Consider the following 23,342-nt stretch of genomic DNA (forward strand, 5'->3'; position numbering starts at 1 on the left):
AAAAAAATTGATTTGGTTAAAGCTGAATTGACCCATTCACCAAAAGATACCATTAAAAGAGTAAAAACATAAACTGTTAATAGGAGGAGATATTTATGGCATGCACATCTGACAAAGGATCCCTGTCAATAATACAGAAACTAATAGGAAAACCAACCAAGCCCAATAAAAATGGGCAAATGCCTCAAACAGGCCCTTTCCCAAAGAGGATATTCTAAAGGTTGCTAAACACATGCGGAAATGCTCACCACATTAGTCCTTGGGGTAATGCAGATTAAAATTTAGCCATTAAAATGATCGAGATTTGAAGTTATAGCATCTAGGATCGGCAGGGATCTAGAGCCATTGGAGCACCTGTACGCTTTTTGGAAGAGGAGTTACTGGGGCAACCACTTGGGAAATTGTTCGGTAGGAGTCCCTAAAGCTACGCATGCCAATCTGTGATGCAGTAATCCCAACTTGGAAATGATTATTTGAGAAATGAATCCACCAAAGACAGGAAGTTTGTCCATAGCAGCCATAGAGAAACAGTCGACTGGGAAGTAATCCATGTGTCCACAGAGTGAGTGGACACCTGGTAGACTATACAGCCATCAGGGAATGGCCACTCCTGCACACTGTGGCGTGGGTAACTTTCACATAGTGTGCCGAGGGAAGGAAGGGAGCCGACCGAGCCCATACTTGACATGAGTGCAGACTCTAATGTTCTCCTGCAGGGGAGGGGCAAAGAAACCAACCTATAATACGTCCATGAGGATGCTGGCTACTTCTGATGGGGGAGCTGTCGCCTGGAAGAGAGGAACGGGGAGGATTGTGGATTCCAGTCGTAGTTACTTCGCCTGTAGCTGGCTAGCTGGTCAGTTCCATCCATAACCGGATTCTGTGATCCGTGTGCATCCAGGCTGCATAGCACATGAGTTGTGTCCTAAAGAGAAGGAAGTGAACAATTTAACTTCAACAGTGGATTTTGAAAACTCTGGGATGGCATCTAATTTTTTAATTTAGGAAGAATCTTAGATTTACAGGAAAATTACAAAGCCAGAAGCGGCAGCACACCCAGTCTCCCTCAAGTTGAAGTCTTGTGTAACCGCAGCCTGTTTGTCAAACGAGACTCTCACGCTAGTGTGAGACTCGTAACTAGACTCTGGACTTTATTCTGATCTCACCAGTTTTTCCCTGGACATTATTTTTACTAGTCTAGCATCCAAATTAGGATGTATTCAGCACATTTAGTGATAGGGTTTTTACTATAACAAATTTGGGTCTAACTTATGCCACATTGTTGGGGGAATGCTGGCCAATCTTAAATACAGTGCTACCTCCTGGTGTGTGTGTGTGTGTGTGTGTGTGTGTGTGTGTGTGTGTGATATGCACACACATAAGTAACTAGTGCATGTTCATCCCCTAGTCCACACTTGAGGCTGGCAGCCCAGAACTGTTCAATGTCTGTAGGCAAGCCCCCAGTTAAATGCTTTGTTTCTAAGCCTTGCCTTGGTCATGGTGTCTCTTCACAGCAATAGAACACTGACTAAGACAGATGGGGTCTGATGACTTCCTCCAAAGTGCTCAGTTAGTGAAAGGCAGGGCCAGGAAAGCAGCCGGGTTTGCCAACCTCAGAACCACATGCTGACATCTGTCCGAACATCCACAAAGTACAAGTGTTCTCCAGGTTCTGAGGTACAGGGTCCTACTGGCCTACCTCTGGAGCCTGTGGGCACTGAGCTGGTCCCTGCCCTTCCCTTCATCTCCACACCTGAGGAAGCAGAGCTGGCAGCTGCTGCTGTCGGCCCAGGTCTGCAGACTCACCAGCCCAGATGCCAGGACCCAGGATACAAAGTCCCCTTTCCTCACTGACAGCCTACGAAGGCGGCGACACTCTCAGAGCCAAGCAGATCTGGGCGCTCACTGCCGCCTGCATCTCCCCGCCTCTCCCCAGCAGGCGTGAGAACGAGAGGGAAGGAACCAGTGTTCAAATGTGCTGCTCCAAGAGGAGGCAAGAGCGCTGGCTGTACTTTTGGTGCTGCTTTTCCAAAACGCCATTTTTTGTACTGCTTTTAGGGAGGGTTTTTAAAGCATAGGCACCAAATGTTTGGAGATTAAAAAGACGGGTGAACAGCCGGGCGGTGGTGGCGCACGCCTTTAATCCCAGCACTCAGGAGGCAGAGCCAGGCGGATTTCTGTGAGTTCGAGGCCAGCCTGGTCTACAGAGTGAGATCCAGGACAGGCACCAAAACTACACAGAGAAACCCTGTCTCGAAAAACCAAAAACTAAAAAAGCAAAAAAAAAAAAAAAAAGGGAAAGAGGGGTGAAATACCCCAATATCCCACTGACGACGTTTTCTTCTTTCTTTAACCTGATAGCGCCTCCCTTCCTCCCAAACTAGATTGCATTTCCGCACTGAACTGGAAGTGTGCTTGTCTTCCTTCCCGTGATGCTCAGTGAGTGTGTCCCCCTGCAGCTCTCCTGCAGAAGGGGAGATGCCAAGACACAGCACGGATGACTTAACCACCCCTCCTCTGCTAGACGCCAAGGCCACCCCTCCTTTCGGTTATAAATAACACTGGAGAAAACATCTTCGAGGACACATCTTGTTCTTTATTGGGGATTGTTGCTGTAAATCAACCCCTCTAAAAGGTATTTTTGAGTCAGGATAAACATCCAAAAGCTCTCAGAACACATTCACAAAGAGAAACACAGCTCCCCATTTCAAACTAAAATGTCATGCAGTGACTTTCTAAAACTTCAAATACCCAGAAATATGGACTCCATCATTCATTTGGTGTTGAAGTCATAAATCGCAGTCCCTATTTTCTTCCTGATGGTGGATAATCTAGGTAAAATATTCAAAGTGGACAAACATAGAAAGTTTCAGACTCACAGAGTTCTAAGTGCCCTGGTATTAATAACCCAGGCTGAGTTTGTTTATCTGGCTGGGGTGGGAACAGTGTCTGGGAGGTCAGGTGACTTGATAAGTCACTAGGTCCTGGCTTAGCCTGAATCAGGCCCCTTCAGCCCAAGCCCACCCTGGTCCAAAGCTCAAGGACCTCAGACACCAGCCGCTGCCTCATCTCCAATCCTTTACACAGGATGGTGGTGGGTGGGGCAGGCAGGGCCTGTGCCCACGCTCCAGTCAGATGCCCCGGCAGCAGCGGTATCCTGTCCTGTGCTGCTTCCTTACAAGAAGCTCTTCTTTTCTTCTAGATCTTTCAGGCATGTTCTGAATGCGGTTTTGACCGAATCTGATCTGCTGGCTTCTCAGGCCGTGTCTCCTTGAATTCAGTCAGACCCATATTGCAGACTTACATGTTTTGCACTGTACTGAAGGGAGAGTCTAAAAGGGCTGCCATGTACCAGATTTCAAGCCCGTGGCAGTCCGTGCATGATCTGATCCTCCTGGCTGTCGGGGCCACCGTCATCACCCCGCTTTACCAAGGAAGGACCAAGACAGGAGGATGAAGTCTCTCACTCATGACCTCACAGGCTGAGGAGAGGCCAGGACAGACTGGAGTCTGCCTCTTTCTAGCCTGGCCACGAGGAACAGCACACAGGCTCGGGGAAGGTTAGGTAAGTATCATGGTCCATAAACAAGAAGACCCCAAGAAATCCCAGCATGCTCTAGGAGGCACGGAGTTTATTCCCTGCTGAGTCTGGAAGCAGGCTCTCAAACAGATCTGCTGAATACATGAGTGCGGAGACACACAGGGCTCTGACTTGGTCCTGAAATGTAGAGGGAGTCTGGCAGAGGGAGAGGAGCAGAAGAGCAGAAGAGCAGAAGAGCAGGCTCAGGAAAGCAGGCAAGCGGGAGCTTGGTGTGATGAGCAGGCAGCTGGCATTTTACCCCAGGACGGAGAAAAACAGACAAGGTCTGAATCTGGAGGACTTGGCTGTCAGAAAGACAGCCCCTGTAGACATGTGAGGAGACGGCAGTGGGAAGATGGCCGAGGAAATAGCCCAGAGGCCGTGGTGCATAGACAGATGGAGGCGAGGCCTGAAGGAAGCGAATCCCAAGGCATTGTAGAACTCATCGGATGTGGGTGGTGGGAAGAGGTGGGAATGAGGATGTCACCCTACGGCTTGGAAGAAGCCAGCTTGTGGCAACAATCTGGGTAGGTGATGCATGCGGCAGAGCAGGTTTTTACGTGAGGATGGGAGATTTCACATGAGTAGGGTGTAAATGCCTCTGGGATTATCCACAAAGGCAGTAAGGTGTGGGGGTGTGAGCCTTGAGGGAGGTCTAGCCAGGAACACAGATTTTCAGGCTACAGGCAGAGAAGGTGTTTTCTGGCCAGAAGAGCATGAGACATGAGACAGGGAAGGGTGGCTTTGGTGTGCAGCAGAGGTCTGGAGGTGAATAAGGCTCGGCCGAAGTCTAGAAGTCCCTGGCTACTGTATTGTTTGGACATGTGGATTATTCTAGGACTGGGCTGCCTGGTTGAATATTTCTCTGGAGTGGATTCAGGGAGCCTGGCTAGAATATTTCGGGACAAAGATGGCAGAAAGGGGCTGTGAGGAAGTCCAGAACCTGGGCCACAGATGGGGGCGTGGACACCTAGTGTGAGTGAGACTGAGTGTGTAGACGTGAGGACTGGGAGAAGGTGGGGTGGAAGCAGAGTCGGGGCCCACAGAGATTGAGCACTGGCCAGAGGAGTGGAGCCAGATCTGGAGGCCAGGGTTTTGCTTGCCTGTGTTCCCAGGATTAAAGCTACCATAGACAGAACTGGCCGAAGATTCAGGACTCAGGCAGAGGAAAGGGGACTCCTGCCTGGTCCCTGGAAGGGAATAGAATTAGAAAGAGAGACAGTAGTGGTTTCCTAAGTCTTTGAAGTCACAGGATATAGTAGTCTGAGCTCTGGGGGCTTTAGGAACTTCTAATTGGGGGAGGATTCTGGGAGAATAAAGGCTTTCAGCTGAGGGATCTCAGAGCCTAGCACCAAAGTCCTGCTTATCTAACTCCAGGTCTACAGCACACACTCCGGTCCTGAGGTCATTGGATGTGAGCTGGGAGCTCCAGGCTGCTGCTACGTTGCAGGCTGGTTAATCTCTCTGCCTCTCACTTCCTGGAGCATGAAGATGAAGGTTATATCTGCTTTGAGGAGCATCTACGGTGGCCTGGATGAGGTAACTCAGACACAAACTTCAGTGCCTGGTCCGCACCTAGAGGTGAGCTATTGCTGCCATGCAGGTGTTGTTTGGGGGTGAATTGTGGTGACTCCCCAAGTGACTGTCTGTGGAGGCGAGGCATGTAAGGGGCACCTGAGGTCGAGTGAAGTCGTGAAGGTGGGGTCCTGACCGGATAGGGTTGGAAGGTGGAAAGAAAATGATGGAAGCTGTGTAAAGATAGCATGAAGGCAGCCCTCACCAAAGCAGCCACGACAGCACCTCGATTGTGGATAGCCACCTTCTAGAATGACAAGAAGTAAGTGCCCGTTGTTGAGTTGTTGAAGTCACCGTCCGTGACATTTTGTCATGGAGCCTGAGCTGACAAAGGCGAGTGCCCACAGCGCTGTCAGTGAGGTGTCGAGGGGATGAGGAGAGCGTGTGACATGGGAGGAGCTTTCGAGGTGTGCCATATTGTGGAGGCTCAGGGCTGGGGCAAAAAAGATGGACAGCATTCGGCAGGTGTCAGAAAAGGCTTATGGTCCAGGATGAGGCAGCGGCAGGCCCAACCACAGCGGAGAGCCATTTCAGAAATGTCTTTGAGAAGCTTGGGTGTGCTAATCAACTAGCCATGGTGTGACCCCAGAGACTCATAGTCTGCTGGGGGTGGGGTGGGCGGCATGGGAGGAAGGCAGGCTGGAGAGAAGATCCTGGGACCCGCAGTGAGGGGTTCTGGCAGATCAGTTAAGATAGCTGCTGGCTGAGGAAGCAGAGTGGAAGAGGTACGAAGTCTGAAGCTGGAAGCAGCCGATACGCAATCGCCATGGAGAGCGGTAGCTGTTGGCAGAAGAGGCAGTTAGGAAGTGTGGCCAAGGGAGGCTGTCATGAGTCACACTTGGGCAGTGCTGCAGGCCTGGCATGGGTGCCTGGTGCAGTGAGCAGCCTGGCAACCGTGCTGGGCTGACCCCTCTGGTCTGTCCCTGGGGTGGGAGAAAGGATGTCTTAGGAATCTGCCAGCAGACTGAGCCTCTTCAGAGGATTTTTCTGGATGGTATTCTAAATCTTTTTCCTGGTCTCTTTTTATTTAATACTGTATTGTTAATATAATCCCTTGTCCCTTAGAGTCCTGACATGAGCTCAAGTCTCTACCGTGGATACTTTCTGACTCAATTCTCCCCAAAGTTGATCCCACTCAGATCTCCTTGTCACAGCCCGGTTTCCTGTCACCCTCAGGGAGCTGATCATAGCCAGGCTTCCCGTTTCCAAGTATGTTGTGGAGCACAGTTACGGACGATATGGGCCCTTAGTTCTCTTGGGAAATTGTTCCCATTCCTGTTGATGGCTTTATTGGAAAAGTGACCTGCTGTTCTAGAATGCCACCTGACCGCTATCCAAGCATGGAGGCCAGAGTTCACGGCGCCCCCTGGCGGTAAGAGCTGCAAGGCTCAGACCTTAACCTAGGATTTTAGAAGCTGAGGGTAAAGAATGGATTGGTAGATCTCAGTCTTCTTCCAAAGCGGGGTTGTTAACCAGTGGTGATATTTACTGATGCTGGCTGCCCTCTGGAACACACCTGAACCTTGCTCACCAAGGCCATGCCCTCCAAGCACTAGTCATCTGGACCACATAGGATACCTGTCTTATCCTGAACAATCCCCTGGCCAGCCATGCTTCAGAACCTCCCAGCCTTCCGAAAGAAGTAGAAATTTCTTCCCCACTTTACCGAGATACAATGTGACATTCAGATGGGCTAAATATTACAAAGCTGGACTTCAGACTCTGGCCCTGCTCCCGCATACACTTCTGGGTCTGACTTGTATTGCTGCCATAGAATTTTCAGAGGTGCAGAGGGAATATAGGATAAACTGAGACCCCATCACCTCATCCTCAAGGCAAGCCAGTTCCAAGAAGCCAGCCAAGTGTTCTGAGACCAGTTGCAATGAACTCTGCAAGCTTGAAGGAGATCTATGTCTGCTGAAGCCTGTGGAGACTGGCAAAGACCACCCTGAGAATGTGATCCAGGAGCAGAAATGGAACTGGGAAGGGAAATAGGCTAGCAGAGCATGCCCTGACTGAGGCAACTTAGAAGGGATGTTGGGAGGAACAGAAAGAAGACCGAATGGAGAGAGAGATGAGCTGTGGGATATCTTTCTGTACGCCGTGAATATATGTTGCTCTCATTGGTTGACAAATAAAGCTATTTGGCCAATGGTGAGACAGAATAAGTTTAGGTGGTGCATCCAAACTGAAGACAGAGATGAAGAAGGGTGGAGTCAGGGTAGATGCTGTGAGCCCCGCCCCCCAAGAAGCGAGATGTAAAAGAACTGGTAAGCCATGGGCCACATAGATTAATAGAAATGGGTTAATTTAAATATAAGAGCTAGCTAGTAATAAGCCTGAACCACCAGCCAAGCATTTATAATCAATGTAAAAGCCTCTGAATGATTATTTAAAAGCAGCTGAGAGGGGTTGGGGATTTAGCTCAGTGGTAGAGCGCTTGCCTAGCAAGCGCAAGGCCCTGGGTTCAGTCAGGGGGGTGGAGACAAAATATTAAAAGCAGCTGAGGGACGGGGCAGACAGAGAAAAGCCTCTGGCTACAGAGATGGGTGGGGTAAAGGAAGTGGAGAGACAGGGATGCCATCCTCCCCGTGAGTGTCCTTGGTCTTTGGCTTGGAAGAAGTTAATGCAGTTCCATGATGCAAGTGAAGCTCCGTGGACCGAGAAGGCAAGGCTGCTGCATGTGATCGCGGTGTGACATATCCCGGGTGTCTGAAGGTCTCAATGGACAGAACAATACAAGATCAAATCAGGTCCAGGAGAAAATGATGTCATCAAGATGCTGGCTCACTGTACTACAGTAAAAACCTTTTTAAAAGCAGGAGTGCATCATAAAATAATGGTTAAAAAAGTACAGTGTGGTAAATACTAAGGCATTAACATAGCAGTTTATTATCATTGCAAAACATTCTTATGATTATAAAATTTCTGTTACACAACTGTAATTCCAGCACTTTGGAGGTTGGTTGAGCCAGAAGGACCTCATTCTTGAAGACAGCCTGGGCTACATAGCAAGATTTTGTCTCAAAAAAAAAAGTCAAACAAATAAACAAATATGTTGTCCTGTATGTGATTATGTTTCTCTGCTTTTATACAATCCACTGTGCGGTGAGTTTGTTACCACTGGCCTCACCCCAGACAAGTGAGTGATGCACTCCCTGTGCCAACAGAATGCCCATGACATCACGAGCAATAAGAATTTTTCAGCTCCATTATTGTGCTAGAAGACCCTGACAGGGTGTTCCTGGCGATACTGTCCCATGTATACGGTCATACACCATAGAAGGGTATTTGAGCAGCTGAAGAATTGTGGGGAATTCAGCATCGGTTGCTTGTGGAGGAAAACTACTCACTTGTGCAAATACTGAATGTGAATGAAGCTTCCCTGCTCTGGGGCAGATGTGTGAAAGGACTTTTCATGCCGAGGAGTCCAAGCCAATGACAAGTCTAGAGATTTTTACAGAGAGGACAGATGAATTGCTTAAGGGCAACATGACAAGCTACATGTTGACTCCTCTGAGTTCTGGCCAAATGAGTGCATCCGAGTCTTCCAGTATATTAAACATGTCCACACTGCCAGTGCCCTCCGGGAGTGTAAGGAGTCCCAAGTGACTCAGCTCCTCTGCCAAGATGCCTTTCGACTTGGCAAGCCAGAGAGGTGGAGAAGTACTGGCTGGTAAACACACCTTCCTGAGTTTGTTTATTATTGATAAACATTCCTTCTTTTACTGGGGAATCTCAACCTATTATCAAAGTGGTGGTCCACCCTTGGTTGTGGTTTGTTGGTCAAGGTTTGAATAGGAAATGTACTCCACAGGCTCCCGTGGTCCCCTGTTGGTGGCACTGTTTTGACAGATTATAGAAATTGATGTGGGAGAGGAGGGCCAATGGGTTAAAGATCAGCCCCTTGGTAAACTCTCTCTGATTCTTTGTCCACCATGATGTAGGAAACATTAAATACCCTCATCCCTGCCTTCCCCACCGTGACATACTGTACTCTTTCTAACTAACTAACTAACTAACTAACTAACCCCTTCTAAATAAACCCCCATCCTTCAAGGGCTCACGTCAGACATTCCATCACAGTGGTAAGATGGACTTCTTTGATCCAGCCGTGGACCAGCTTTTAAATCCTCCTCCCCAAGCAGGAACTCAGGCCAAGCTATTGCTACAATCGAGGACGATGCTGGCAAGACTCTAAGGCAATCCTAGGCTTGCGACATCTATGATCACATCAAGTACCTTGCTGTGGTTGGAAGTGATGTCACCAAGGATTATATGAATGACATCTAGAAGCCACTTGAGAGCATCATCCATGACTTCAAAAGAGTTTATATCAAGATGAAAAGGTTGCAAAACTCAGCAGGGCGGTTTTACTTGTAGCAGGATGTGGACAAGGTTGGCTCTGAAGAGAGCTCTTGCAGGTGTTTCTGACCAGATAACCAATGAGGGACCCTGCTCCACAGCCGAAGGAGAGGGGGCAAGAAAGAAGGAGCTATCAGAAAAGAAAAGAGCCAGGCAGTGGTGGCACACACTTTTAGTCCCAGCACTCGGGAGGCAGAGGCAGGCAGATCTCTGTGAGTTTGAGGTCAGTCTGGTCTACAGAGTGAATTCCAGGACAGCCAGGGCTACACAGAGAAACCCTGTCTCAAAAAAAAAAAAAAAAAAAAAAAAAGAAAGAAAGAAAGAAAGAAAGAAAGAAAAAAGAAAAAAAAGAAAGGAAGAAAGAGAGAAAAAGAAAGGAAAAGAACCATAAGGAATCCACAGCAAAGGGCTTAGCAGAGTTCTCTAAAACCCCAGTGGAAAGTTTGCACTCATTGACAGGAATGTCCGTGGTGCCCTATCTGCCAGCAAGCGAATCTGCCTTGAGGGCAGAAAATGCAGAGAAGCACCGAGAATGTGTTTCTGGAAAGAGTGGCCCTGCTTGCAGATCCTCTGGAGGATAAAGCCCTTGTCACTGAGGTGGCAGCTCCAGGCTGTCCCTGCCCTGAGGAACTGACATGGGAACAAAATGTGGAGGTTGATAACAGCAATATTGGTGATACTAACCCTACAGAGTCCTAAGCTAATGTGTTAATTCATGCTTGATTTCCTTGAAAGAAAATTTTAAGCAAAAACCACAACTTCCAAAATAAAGACAGAGTAATTTTGTATAGTGTGTTTGTTTTAAATGGTGTTGTTATGAAATCAAAAAGATTTTAAAACCCAGTTTAGACATACATTTTATAATGCTAAAATAAAAAGCAAAAGAGTGCATTGTTGGGTGGGAGACAGGAAGAGGGAAGACCTGATTTTTAAAGTAGAGTCTCTGTCTATGGTGGCTCAAACCTGGAATCCCAGCTTTGAATTCAGGAAGCTGAGGCTAGAGGATAGCCACAAGTGTAAGCCAGCCTGGGCTACTCAGTGCAACTTTGTTTCCCAAAACCAACCAACCAAACAAAGAAAGAAAGAAAAGAGTCTCCCTATCCCCATTCCTAGACTGTAATATCTGCTACACATATTTTTAAAACAATAGCTCACTTGGGAGACTGACACAGGAAGATAGTTGTGAGTTCAAGGCCAGCCTGGGCACATAGTGAGTGCCAGACCAGTCTGAGCTACATGTAAAGACCCTGTCTCAATAAACAAACAAAAGAAAAAGGAAAAAAAAAAAAACACGATGAGGGTTTTACCCCCCTCACTACGTTAAAACAAAAAATGTCACTCAGCTTCTACTCAAGGACATGATGGCTCTCCAGACCTGAGCTATGCCTGCCTCCTTTCCAAAATCCTAGGGAAACCCCCACTTAATAGAAAGTTCAGCTGCGCATGTGCTTTGCTTAAAAAACACACAAACCTAGATCTTCCTCCACAAGAGTCCTTGAAACCATGACATCCTAGACCGTCACATCCTAGAACTTTCCTCTGTGCCCTCCAAATTGTCAGGACCCTTTCAAATGCTTGGAATCTTGCTTTGGATAGCTGAGGAATCACACACATGCAATCCCCCATGCACCTCTGACTAGTCTCCTCTGGGAGACACAGAAGGCTGTCCCAACTTCTGTCCTACTGAGAAGGGTCTCACAGAAATCCTGGAGGGGAGGCAGACTATAATGTAGGGCAGACAGGAAGCCTTTAAGCCTCTCAAGGGCTCATGGGAGACTTGCAGGAAGAATGGTCAGCAGATGTTCCAGGGAAAGGGAGGTGGGAGTTGGCAGCTGCCCACTGAGACGTACTCTTTGTGCCTCACAGGAGCCAGCTTCAGAGTCTCCGGCTTGAGTCATGTCAATTCCAGTCATTGAATTCCAGTCAATCAGGAGATGGTAAAGGAAGAGGCCAGCAGTGGAGTCTGGAAGGACAGAGACGATGGGCACCCATCACCAGAGCCTACTGGTCTTAAAGACCTTTGAGCCCCATCCAGCAAGTGTGACTCAAAAGAAGGAGCCAAAGTCCAGGCCATGGGGGGCAGGGTTGTTGTGAGTGGTCTGCACTGGCCAGCATACACACACAAGGAGAGGGGTTGTGCCTATGATGTGGTTGAAGAAGCCATTGATGGTGTCAAAGTGTGCGTGCGAAAGTGTAGGCAGCAGAGAGGCCAGCTGTGCCACTGGGACCTGAGATGAGAAGTTCATTATCGGTGAAGCTCTCCGGATGACTGCTTATGGTGGTTCATTGCCACTGTCAACTTGGTTGGATGTGGGATCACCTGGGAAACACAGCCCTGAGCATGGCTGTGAGAGGGTTTCCAGAGACCCCGAAATGAGGATGGAAGACTGACCTGAATGTGTGATACAATCCTACAGACTGGGGTCCTGCACTGAATAAAAAGTTAAGAGGGAGGAAGCCAGGGAGTGCCCGTTTCTCTCTACTTCCTGACCAAATGCCATGTGACCATGTGGCATGTCTCCTGTGCCTCCTGCCGGGACCTCTGTAGCAGCTCCCTCTTTGCTGGGACAAACACCCGGCAAAAGCGACTTAAAGACAGACAGAAGGATGGGTTTATTTCCGCTCATATATGAGGGATACAGTCCAGCATGGCCAGGGAGGCATGGCGTAAAGTGCAGCCTCAGCTGTGTTGGCAGGACTATGAAACCTCTGGTCAACGGTGTCCACAGGAAGCAGACGGATGCCTACTGGTCTCCACTTGTTTTCTCCTTTTCATTATGTCCTGGACCGTAGACCATGGAATGATGCTGCCTGTACACAGAGTCTTCTCTACTGTGGTGGTTTAAATTAGAATAATCCCCATGAACTCACGTATTCAAGTGCTTGGACTCAAATCAGTGGAACTGTTTGAAAAGGATTAGGAAGTGTGTCCTTGTTGAAGGAAGTGTGTCACTGGGGTTGAGTTTTGAAGTTTCAAAAGCATACATCAGGCCCAATCTCTCTCTCTCTCTCTCTCTCTCTCTCTCTCTCTCTCTCTCTCTCTCTCTCTGTGTGTGTGTGTGTGTGTGTGTGTGTGTGTGTGTGTGTGTGTGTGTCTGTGTCTGTGTCTGTGTGTCTGTGTGTGCCTACTCTGGTATTGCTCCAGCAACATGCCTACCTTCTGCTGTGCTCCTTGCCATCATGATCATGGACTAACCCTCTGAAGCTGTGAGCAAGTTCTCAAATGCTTTCTTCTATAAGTTGTCATCGTGTTTCATCACAGCAAAGGGACAGCAAGCAAGACACCTCTTCAGTTAGATCTCTCTGGAATCTCACCCTCACAGATTCTCCCAGAGTTTGTTTCCTGAAAGTGTTCACAATCACATCGAGCTGACAATGGACGTTAACCATCATTCCCTGCCATGATGGACATATGCCCTCAAACCTTGAGACAGAACAAACACGGTGACGACCCAGATGAATAGCAAGCTACTCCATCTAGGTTTGTGTAAGGACACTTCATGATGTTCATGGTAGCCAGACAATATCTTTCTTAGAATATATTGTAATTAAGCAGTGCATTACTGTAGCAACATGTAGTATATATGGATCTAATTGTTTTTCCCAAGTGCTGGTAATTGAATTTTGAGCCTCATATGTATCTACTATTAGATCAGTGGTTCTCAACCTGTGGATTGTGACCCCTTTGGGGTCCAGTGACCCTTTCACAGCGGTTGCATATCAGTTATTCTGCATATCAGATATTTACATGATGATTTACAAAAGTAGCAAAATTACAGTTATGAAGTAGCAATGAAATAATTTTATGTCTGGGGGTCACCCCAGCATGAGGGAGTGTAGTAAAAGGTAGCAGCATTAGGAAGGTTGAGAACCACTGTATTAGATGGGTAGATGATTGAAGGATAGACGGGCAGACAGACAGATATTGATTCTCCAGTAACTCAGGAGACAAGCCAGTCCACGTCTGTCAGGCAGGAGCGGATGCTGCAGTTGAACGAGAAGACCATCCGTGGGCAAGCACCCTCTCTGAAGAAGGTCAGTCTTTCTCTTAAAGCCTTCAAGCCTTTGGGTGAGGCCAACCCATCACAGGGAGGATAATCTGCTTACTCAGAAGCTACTGATTTCAATGCTAATCTCTTCTCTAAAGGTGCCTTCACAGGGACATCGGGAGTAATACTCAACCAAATCTCTGGATATTGCTGCTAGTCATGTTGGCCAATAAAACTATCATTATGACCTTCTTTGCACTTGGTAATGTAGTCAGTGTCCATGTTCCCTGCCCAGTAGTGGCTCCAGGTGGTAAGTGACATGCACTTGTCTTCCCAGGCTGGAGTAGCAAGGGAGCCCAGAAGAACAGTAAAGGGGTTTGATGAACACAGGAGAGGAAGGAACATATGAAGATTGAAACATGTTTGCCTGGTCATGTGTGGTGTGTTCTCTACTACCTCAATTCTTGCTCCCTGCCAAGTCCTACCCATACAACTGGGACTTCATGGTTCTCCGGTTTCTCCATCCATCAATTATCTATCTATCTATCTAATAGATGTATTGATAAATATGTAGATTCATATTTAGGTGAGAATGTAGCTCAGTGGTAGAGTACTTATCTAGTATGTGTGAGGCCCAAAGTTCATTTTCAGAGCTGAATAAAACAATGAAACCCATATATATTACATATTGATTCAGTAAGACATTGCTTAACCACAGTAGTCCCTTCTCAGCCCCTGGAGTCCATTCTATCCCAGTGGAAGGACTCCTGGGCAGGTCAGTTAATAGTGTCCCCATTGTACCTCTCTTTTAGCTTTTTCCAATGAAGAGATTCAGCCTGCTCTTGTACTCTGCCCTCCAGACAGAATTTGTGATGCCTGGCACTAGCCCTGGGAGCTGGCTCTTCCAACACAGCTCTCTCTGTTTGTCCAAAAGCTCTAGAGAGGGCCCAGTGCCCAAGACAGAGGACTGCCAGACCACCCTGTTGCTGTCACTAGCTTGACTTCCCAGAAAATGTCCAGTTCTCACTCCAGTGCCCAGACACTGGCCATAGCTGGCAGGGACACCCTAGCCGGGCTTGCGACCATGCGAGTCTTAAACTTACTTCTCTCCCTTAGATATTATCCAAACCTCTGCCCCTTATGAGAGATTAACAAACTGCCCAAAAAGAGCGTAGAGCTTCATACCAATAAAGTCATACGTGGCTTCCAGAAATAGCCTGCGAGACAAATCATTCCTGTGTGACCCTAAGTACCAAGTGGAGCAGAGATGGTGTGTTGTAGAATATTAGTTAAAGATGTGCTACATTTGTTTATGCTGTGGAACATTTGTTTAATGGTGCAAAGATGTGTTGCATTCTGTTATGTTGCATTTGTTTAACTCTGTGAAGCTGTGCTACTTTGCCTTTCTAAAACACCTGCTGGTCTAATAAAGAGCTGAATGGCCAATAGCAAGGCAGGAGAAAGGATAGGCTGGGCTGGCAGGCAAAGAGAATAAATAGGAGGAGAAATCTGGGAGGCAGGATCAAGGCGTGAGAAAAGGAGGAGAGGAGGACATCAGGGGCCAGCCATCTGGCTACACAGCCCCCCAATGGGGTAAGAAATAAAGAAAGGTATACAGAAATAGAGAAAGGTAAAAGCCCAGAGGCAAAAGGTAGATGGGTTAATTTAAGTTAAGAAAAACTGGCTAGAAACAAGCCAAGTTAAGGCTGGGCATTCATAAAAAATAATAAGCCTTTGTGTCTTTATTTGGGAGCTGGGTGATGGACCCCCAAATAGCTCTAGGATGCCATTAGGCCTGTGAGAGAAAAGAATGGTCTGAGCTTCATTTGCACAAGAAATAAAGCTATGCATTTACACATCTGCCTGTCTCCTAGGCCTAGGAGTGTCTCTGTAGGGGTGTTACTTAATGCAGATCAGCAGTAGGTCTGAGAAGCTTATACTGGTTGCTGTTATGGCCTAGAAGTGTATGAGCACACAAGAAATCAATAGCAGGAAACAGCTAATATATTAAAAGCCGAATAACATCAAATATTCCTTGATATTTGACTTCTCCTCTAGAAGGATTCCTTGATTCTAGCTTTATCATATGCGGCTGAATCTCTATGTCATATTCTTGCAGCCCGTAGCAATAAAGAGTAAAAACAAAGTAGTGTCTGATGCCCTTTAACCTCTGTGCCCCTGCCAGCATGATCCAGACAGCCACTCATCCCTTCTGGAGGCTCCCAACCAGGGGTCAGGCAGCTTTCTTCTCCAATAGCAGATGGGAATTTGGATGTACAATGCCCACAGATGCCTCCAGTCAGCACCTCTCCCGCCTCCCATCCCTGCTGCACTGCTGTGTGCCCTGGGTGGATGGGATGTCATGCCAGGTGTGTGCCCTGGGTGGATGGGATGTCATGCCAGGTGTGTGCCCTGGGTAGATGGGATGTCATGCCAGGTGTGTGCCCTGGGTGGATGGGATGTCATGCCAGGTGTGTGCCCTGGGTGGATGGGATGTCATGCCAGGTGTGTGCCCTGGGTGGATGGGATGTCATGCCAGGTGTGTGCCCTGGGTGGATGGGATGTCATGCCAGGTGTGTGCCCTGGGTGGATGGGATGTCATGCCAGGCGTGCAGAGAACATTTCTGGCAAAGGGGGCTGCTCTCCCACGTGGAAGGCTGGGCTGTAGTCATCTTCTAAAAAGATCACCCCACAGGAGTGGAGCAATTATAACCTAAGATATCAAGAGAACATGACTCGATGACATGTTGTCCTCCATTCATGTTATAAAATTCAGAGCAGTAAATTCAACATTACAGGAAAAAAAATCCCAGCACCCGGGAAGTGGGGGGCAGAAGGCTGAGAATTCAAGGTCAGCCTGGAACACATAACAAGCCTGTGTCTTGTACAAAGGTAAGTGAATTATCATCATTTTCTCGTATGTTCTAGGTAAGTCGGGCATTGAGGTCATGAACGAAACAACAGTACAATGTCAGCAGGAATCAGTGGAAGCCATATTCCAGGACGGCCTGTGTGAACAAACCGGCAATGTCCATTAGCCAGCGGAAAGGCATGGCGCTAGGGAAATTAGGAAGCTCTGCGGTCCCAGATTCTGGAGAGCTGAGGCACTGTGAATGAAGCAGCTGCTGCCCTCGGTGTTCAGTGGAAACATGGCGTCAGCCGGGACAGTCGGTCAGACAATAGAACACCAGGGCTGGTTCCTGGCCGTTTGGGGCACTAAAACAGAGAAGCAGGAGGAGTCTTCGTGTGTGCACACTAGACTTTGAACGTTCGTTATTTCTTTCCTCTCTAACCGTTATTCCTAGTCTCCACCGACTCCTTGCTTCATCCCAGGTGGTTCTGTGGACTTTGTGGCATCATTTAATTGAATTCTTCATGTAGACAGAAGCCTACGAAAACATAATCTCTATCCAGGCTCTACCCACCATCAGGGCAAAGTAGAGAGGGCAAGGAAATTGACGCTCTCATGCCTCTGTCATGTGTGTAGGGAAGGAAATGAAGAAGGGATGGGCCTTAAAAATCAGGGAAGCATGAATGTGCCATGTATGTGTTACATATGTAGTAGGCAATCTTTTTTTTTTTTTTGAGACAGAATTTCTCTGTGTAGCCCTGTCTGTCCTTGAACTTGCTTTGTAGATAGGCTAGCCTCAAACTCAGAGATCCACCTACCTCTGCCTCCCGAGTGCTGGAATTAAAGGCTTGTGCCACCACCCCTGGCTTGTAGTAGGCGATTTATTGAGTTCAAAGGTAGCTAGGTATGGCAACATACGCCTTTAATCCCAGAACTTTGATCCCGGGAGACAAAAACAGGGGCATCTCTATGACTTTGAGGCCAGCCTGATCTGCATAGCAAGTTCCAAGCTAGCAAGGGCTATATAGTGGGACCTTGTCTCAAAATAATGGTAACAGAGAAAAGGGATACAGGGCTGGGACAAGAGAGGACCCTAAAGGGCACGCCCCCAGTGACCTACTTCCTCCAGCGAGGCCTTACCTTTCACCTTCTCTCGGTAACACAAAAGCACCCATTCATTAAGGGATCCACTTGCTATTGGCCAGAGTCCTTGTGACCTGATTATCTCTGGAAATGCCCTGGCAGACACTTCCAGAGGTGCGCTTTACCAGTTTCCTAAGGACCTCTTAGTCTAGTGAAATCGACAGTCAAGGCTGACCACAACAGGAGGGAGGTGAGAGGTGCCAAGGGGCTTATCTATCAGTCTCTGATGCTAAGGGATGGCAGGAGCTGAGTTGGCCAAGGCACAGAGAGACTGAGATTGTGATGGATCTGGATCCCTGTGATGGACTCTGGAGGCTCCAGGGATAAGGACAATGACGCAGTTGGCAGAGGCGTCCAAGATGGAAAGAAGGGTTCAAGGATACATATAGTCATGTGATGGACAGAGATTTCCTAAGAACGGGGTGGATGAGGTTCTGTGAACGTGAGGCCTCAGGAATGAGGTCACCCAGCTCTGGGGTCTTAGTGATGGTGACTGCCTTAGAGGCTGCAGAACTCAGCTGGTACTAAATGGTGACCTTTGAGAGGTGAGCAAATGTGGCCATGTCCAACCACAGAAGGAATAGGCTGACTGACCTTTCGGGCTGTTGCCAAGCAGAACTCAGTAATAAACGTCATCTAAGTGGCCAACTTGCCCCATGGGGACATGTAAGTCCCTCCATGAGCTTCCCCCCGCCCCCCGCAAGTGCCCAGCAGAAGTCCAGGGCGGGTGTCAATGCACCAGATGCAGGGACAGCGTGCTGCCCATGGAGAATGGGTAACCACAGACTGAGTGAAATCCAGTCACGAAGCTGTCCCCAGACACTTGGAGTCCTCAGGGGGGTGGCTCTTAAGACTGGCCCAGCACAGAGATGGCATGTGTCCCCTGGGAATCTCCAGTGAGGAGAGACAGGGAAATCTATGCTCCTTCCATTTTGCTCTGCTTCCGGCACAAGGCTTAGTTCAATTTGAGAAGCCCTGCTCCTTAGGAATGTTCTAGATTCATTCATAACTGGGGTGAAACACTCTGACAAGAAGAACCTTAGGGAGGAGAGAGTTTGCTTTTGCTTACGATTCTGGTTGTAGACCACCGTTGTGGAGAAGTCACAGAGGAGTCCTTGTGGAGACCTTAAAGTAGCTGTCTACCACATCCACGGCCGAGAGCAGAAGGAAGTGACTGCCTACACGCCACTTGCTTGCTTGGGCTAGCTCCTGCTCTCCGCCCTTACTAGCAATTCACAATCCACTGCCGAGAGGTCAGTGTCGCCCACAGTGGGCTGGATCTTCTGCTATCAGTGACCTTCATCAAGACAACCCTCCACCCACAGGCCAACCCAACGTAAACATTCCCATATTGAGACCCTCTCTTCCCAGGTGATTCTAGGTTGTGCCAATTTAACAATTCAAACTAACCATCACAAGTATGTCGGGGTGGTGCAAGGGGGACGAGTATTAGGACTGCCCTTGTGGATACCTGCACAGGTTTCCGAGTGCCCATTCCTTTGGCCCATCCACAAATACTAGGCCACGCTTCAGAAGCTAGCCGTGAAACCTGATGCTAAAAGAGCTTATGCCTGCCCCTGCCCAGAACTCTGGCTGATAATGGAAGCCAGAGGTGAAGTCGCATGCAGGAGATACTGAGAACCAGTGAGTGAGAGGGTGGGGCGGGCAGCCAGTGCCTGGGCTGGGTGGGAAGGTAGATGATGCCCCCCCCCCTCAACTTGGTTTCTATAATGAGGAAGTTCTCTGCAGCTCAGTTTCCTCTCCCTCGCTGAGCGCCTGAAACAGGAAGTCAGTCAGTTAAGCTGGTAGTAGCAGCAGAGGCAAGTTCTGAGAGGCCACCGGAGACAGGTCTCAGCGTAGGGCCCTTACGTGCTCTGCTGGAGTGTCCGTCCTGGGAGTGGCTGCTGACCCAGCCCAGGAGACCCATGCCTGCCATGGTCCCTGGGTGGAACCATGGCAACATCACCCGCTCCAAGGCAGAGGAGCTGCTTTCCAGGGCCGGCAAGGACGGGAGTTTCCTTGTGCGTGCCAGCGAGTCCATCCCCCGGGCCTACGCGCTCTGTGTGCTGTGAGTACCCCATCTCCTCCCAACTGGCCGATCCAGGGCCCCCTCGGGTGGATCCAAAGGGGAACCCTGTAATGGGGTGAGTTAGTTTCATGTCACAGGGTGGCACAGCGTGACTGGCGTGTTGTTACCCTATGGGGAGGGCAGAGATGGGCAGCATCTGAGGCCCACTTTGGACCTTGGCTTTGGAGTTCAGGGAGCCTGTGTCAGAACAGGCTGTGCAGTGCTGGGGCTCCCCGAGTCACTCTGGGCCTGGCCCACAGCGCAGCCCTTCATGACCTGTGGTGCCAGGGGCCTCTCTGGGCTCTGGTGGTAGGAGAAGGGGTCCTCGTTTTGAGCCAGAAAGAAACTTGGACCTCTCTGGTGGAGGACGCCTTGGAAAGCGTCTCGGTCAACGTGTCAGTCAGGGACCCAGTGAAGGGCAACAGTGGCGAGAGCGATCCCTTCCTCCACCCGGCTGTGTATGGTCGTGGAGCTAGTTCTATTTGGGGAGCGGAGTCTGGGGCGCATTTAGTCAGGAAAGCACCCCTCACCCAGAAGTTTTATCCCAGGTGGTGAGGCCGGAGGAGGGTCTCCGTCCCTCCCAGCACTCAGCTGCATCTCCACCCTTCTGGGGCTCTGCCCCCATGGGCTCCCCCACAGCCCAGCGTGAAGATGTTGCTGAATGTGCTGGTTACCCTCACACCAGAGGAAACAGACGCTTGCTGAAGGTTCCTTTTTAACACTCCATCTGTCTAGTGTTTGAGGAAGGCCCTTGCCCCCACAGCCCGGTGGTCTAACCCTGTGCTGGCTTCAGGCTGGAGCAGGCCAGGAACACAGTCAGGAAGGGTGTGTCCACTTGAACTGTTCAGGTAGCATCTGACAGAATGCCCCTGGACTGACAGAAAGAGCTTTCAGAGCAGCCAGGGCCCTCATCTCTTCACGCAGGAGGGAAGTGGGTGACTGACCACAGACCGTTCTGAGCTCTGACTCACGGTGGGACCTGCTGTGCTAGGCATTTATTGGCTGGTTTCATCTTGAAGACAATCAGGAGTGGGTTCGTGTGAACACCTAGACCTGGAGATAAGCAGTGTGAGGCTTGGGCAGGTTAGGGACCCACAGCAGCCAAGGCTAAGGTCGTTTGCTCCCAGAGACCACTAGCTTATGCTGCCCACCTCCCTCGGCCACCATCGAGCTGGGCATGTCGGTGGACTCGGGTAGAAGCCAGGGAAGCTAGAGTGTTCACGAGGCTGGGGCGGGGGGCAGGGGGCACTAGAAACCTGCCCCGGCTCACGGCTGGCTGACCTTGTGCTGGGGTTAGCAGCCAGCTCCCCGCACGCCCACCAGCGTGTCTCAGGAGAAGCACTGCAGGTGGCCAGGACCGCCCCAAAGCACCATCCCTTGGGGATCTACCAGTGAGGGGCCCTAAAGAGGGAAGGAAGGTACTTTTTAGCATCTCGCCAGCTCAGCCTGACTCCACTGGCCCAGTTACATTTCTTTTCTGCCCCAGTGGGATTTGGGCCAAGGGCAATTCTGTTGGGAGTTGGCTATGGGCTGAGAGACTGTGGTAAGCTTGAGTTACAAACGTGAATGGGTTCTCTTACGCTAAGAGAGGGCATCTGGAAGGCTGAAGTCAGAGGAGGAACAGCCGGACCGAGACCATGGGGTCTTGCAGGACCTTTAGGCTTGGCCTTATTTCTTTCCTCTCTCCCCTACCTCAGCTGCCTTAGGCTCCTGCAAAGGCAAGGTGGTACAGAGATTTCAGACTGAATGGATGACTGCTACAACTGCAGTGTGTAGAATAAGGCATCCTTTCATGCGCCCCCCTCCCAAAAAAAAATGCAGGAAAGGCAGCTACTTTTAAGTTGAAAACTTGTTAGAAGCCAGCCCTTTAATGCTAAGAGACTTAACTTCCTGAAAAACAAACTTCACATCCTTACTTTCCCCTGTTCCCTGTGGATGATGGCACCTCGCCCACCTCATCCCCCACCCCACCCTCTGCCCTGGCCAGGGTCCCGGCTCCTGCCAGAGGAGATCAAGGCAACAGCCTCAGGGCAGCAACAAGGTAGAGGGAAGAGATAGGGCTTCGAAGTCTAGGCGGGGTGCAGGGCGGTCGTTTTCTTCGCCTTCAGAAGTAATCGATTTGGCATGTGAGCTATCCCTCTGGACACCCCCTCCCCCAGGATGTGTGGACTCTGGGTCATGCAGCTGCGGGCCAGGAACTTAGTGACCCTGAAGCTGGAGCTCCATCCAGGTCCCCTCTGTGACTGAAAAGACAACCGCGGGCCGTGTGGCTTAGGTGTGTCTGGCACTCTGGAAAGAGTGCGGTCTTGTCAGAAGGACCTTCTGGATAGGAGATTTGACTAGACACAGTCAGGGGGAGGGAGGGAAATGCTGAAAGACAAGGTCGCAAAGCAGCGCCACCCACGTCACATAGGAGCACACATTCACCTCACACCCCGACCTTCATTTCCTTGAGAAAGGTCAGTCCTGTCATCTACCAACATGCAAGAAGGCTTTTGTCTCTTCTCAGTCACTCAAAGAGCCTTGGTTTAGGGGAGCCTGGAGTTACAGGGGGCCCAGAGTGCTGTCTTGGGGAGATCTTGCTGGTCTGATTGGAATCCTAGTCTGCCTTCCTTGAAAGGGAATATGAGCTCTTCGAAGCGGAGCCCGGGCATCTTGCCCCATTTCTCCTCAGTTCCTCCTTGGTGACAGCTAGGCCCAGGAAGCCTGTGTGCCCTGGGTGGGATATTGGCCAGGTGGATGGAGGCTAGGCCCAGAGAGCCTGTGTGCCCTGGGTGGGATATTGTCCAGGTAGATGGAGGCGAGGCCCAGGGAGCCTGTGTGCCCTGGGTGGGATATTGGCCAGGTGGATGGAGGCTAGACCCAGGGAGCCTGTGTGCCCTGGGTGGGATATTGGCCAGGTGGATGGAGGCTAGACCCAGGGAGCCTGTGTGCCCTGGGTGGGATATTGGCCAGGTGGATGGAGGCCGTTCAAGAGGCTGAGGCTCCTGAGCAGAGACGGCACAGCTGCCCTGTACTGTGTGCTGCAGAGACGCTAATGCTTTCGAGGGTAGGTCAGCCGACTCAGAGTCTGTGGGTCAGATAGATAGCTGCTTTTTGCTTCAGCTACACAGGAAGAATTTGAACGATGGCCAGCGAGCTGACCAGGCCTACACAGAACCCTAATTCAACTAGGTCAAGTTAGCTACCATCCATGTGAGTGGCATTCCTCCCTGAACCACTATGGAGTGATCTGGCTTCCTGTCTTGCCAGGAGAATGCGGCTTGCTTTGGTCCAGACATATGTGTAAGGGATTCCCTCCACAAGTAGCCTTCCATAGTACACCCAGACCTGATGGTGGAGTAAGGATTCATCCCCGGGATCGAACACCCGATAGTCCTGGGCTTGGTAGCCCTGGCGGTGCAGAAAGAAGGGAGAAAAGGCATGGGACATTTACAACTAAAACTGCCATCAGAGAAGACATTCCAGTCATTTGAAAAAAAAATCGTGTAGCTAGCCACTGGCAGGAGAGCAGGCCCCAAGCCTGCCAGAGGTGGTAAAAAGGCCGGGTTTTGGGGACCAATGGAGAGTGGGGTGAGGACCTTGTCACCCCTGTTTTTGGTGGAAAGAGAACTGCAGAGAAGGGCCTTTGAGGGTGGAAATGCCTAGCAGAGGGGTCAGGGCGTGGATTGTGCTGTGAGAGGGTGTGCTATCGCCTCCCTCCCTCCAACCTCCTTTGAAAGTTTCTGTGAGGTTCCCACAGCTTGCTAATGCCTTTTGTGCAAATGCGAT

General features: G+C 49.7%; 1 protein-coding gene across 1 annotated transcript in view; it reads left to right on the plus strand.

Annotated features, from left to right (window-relative positions):
* The first annotated feature begins 19,287 nt into the window (after positions 1–19,287).
* Inpp5d (inositol polyphosphate-5-phosphatase D) overlaps positions 19,288–23,342 on the plus strand; it is a 112,655-nt gene continuing 108,600 nt past the window's right edge. The window contains exon 1 of the mRNA XM_006984234.4: positions 19,288–19,571. Coding sequence (XP_006984296.2) covers positions 19,429–19,571 — 143 coding nt within the window. The 5' untranslated portion in view covers positions 19,288–19,428. The remainder of the gene's footprint in view (positions 19,572–23,342) is intronic.

Source organism: Peromyscus maniculatus, chromosome 13 (assembly GCF_049852395.1).
Source record: "Peromyscus maniculatus bairdii isolate BWxNUB_F1_BW_parent chromosome 13, HU_Pman_BW_mat_3.1, whole genome shotgun sequence".
In the NCBI taxonomy this organism is placed as follows: Eukaryota; Metazoa; Chordata; class Mammalia; order Rodentia; family Cricetidae; genus Peromyscus; species Peromyscus maniculatus.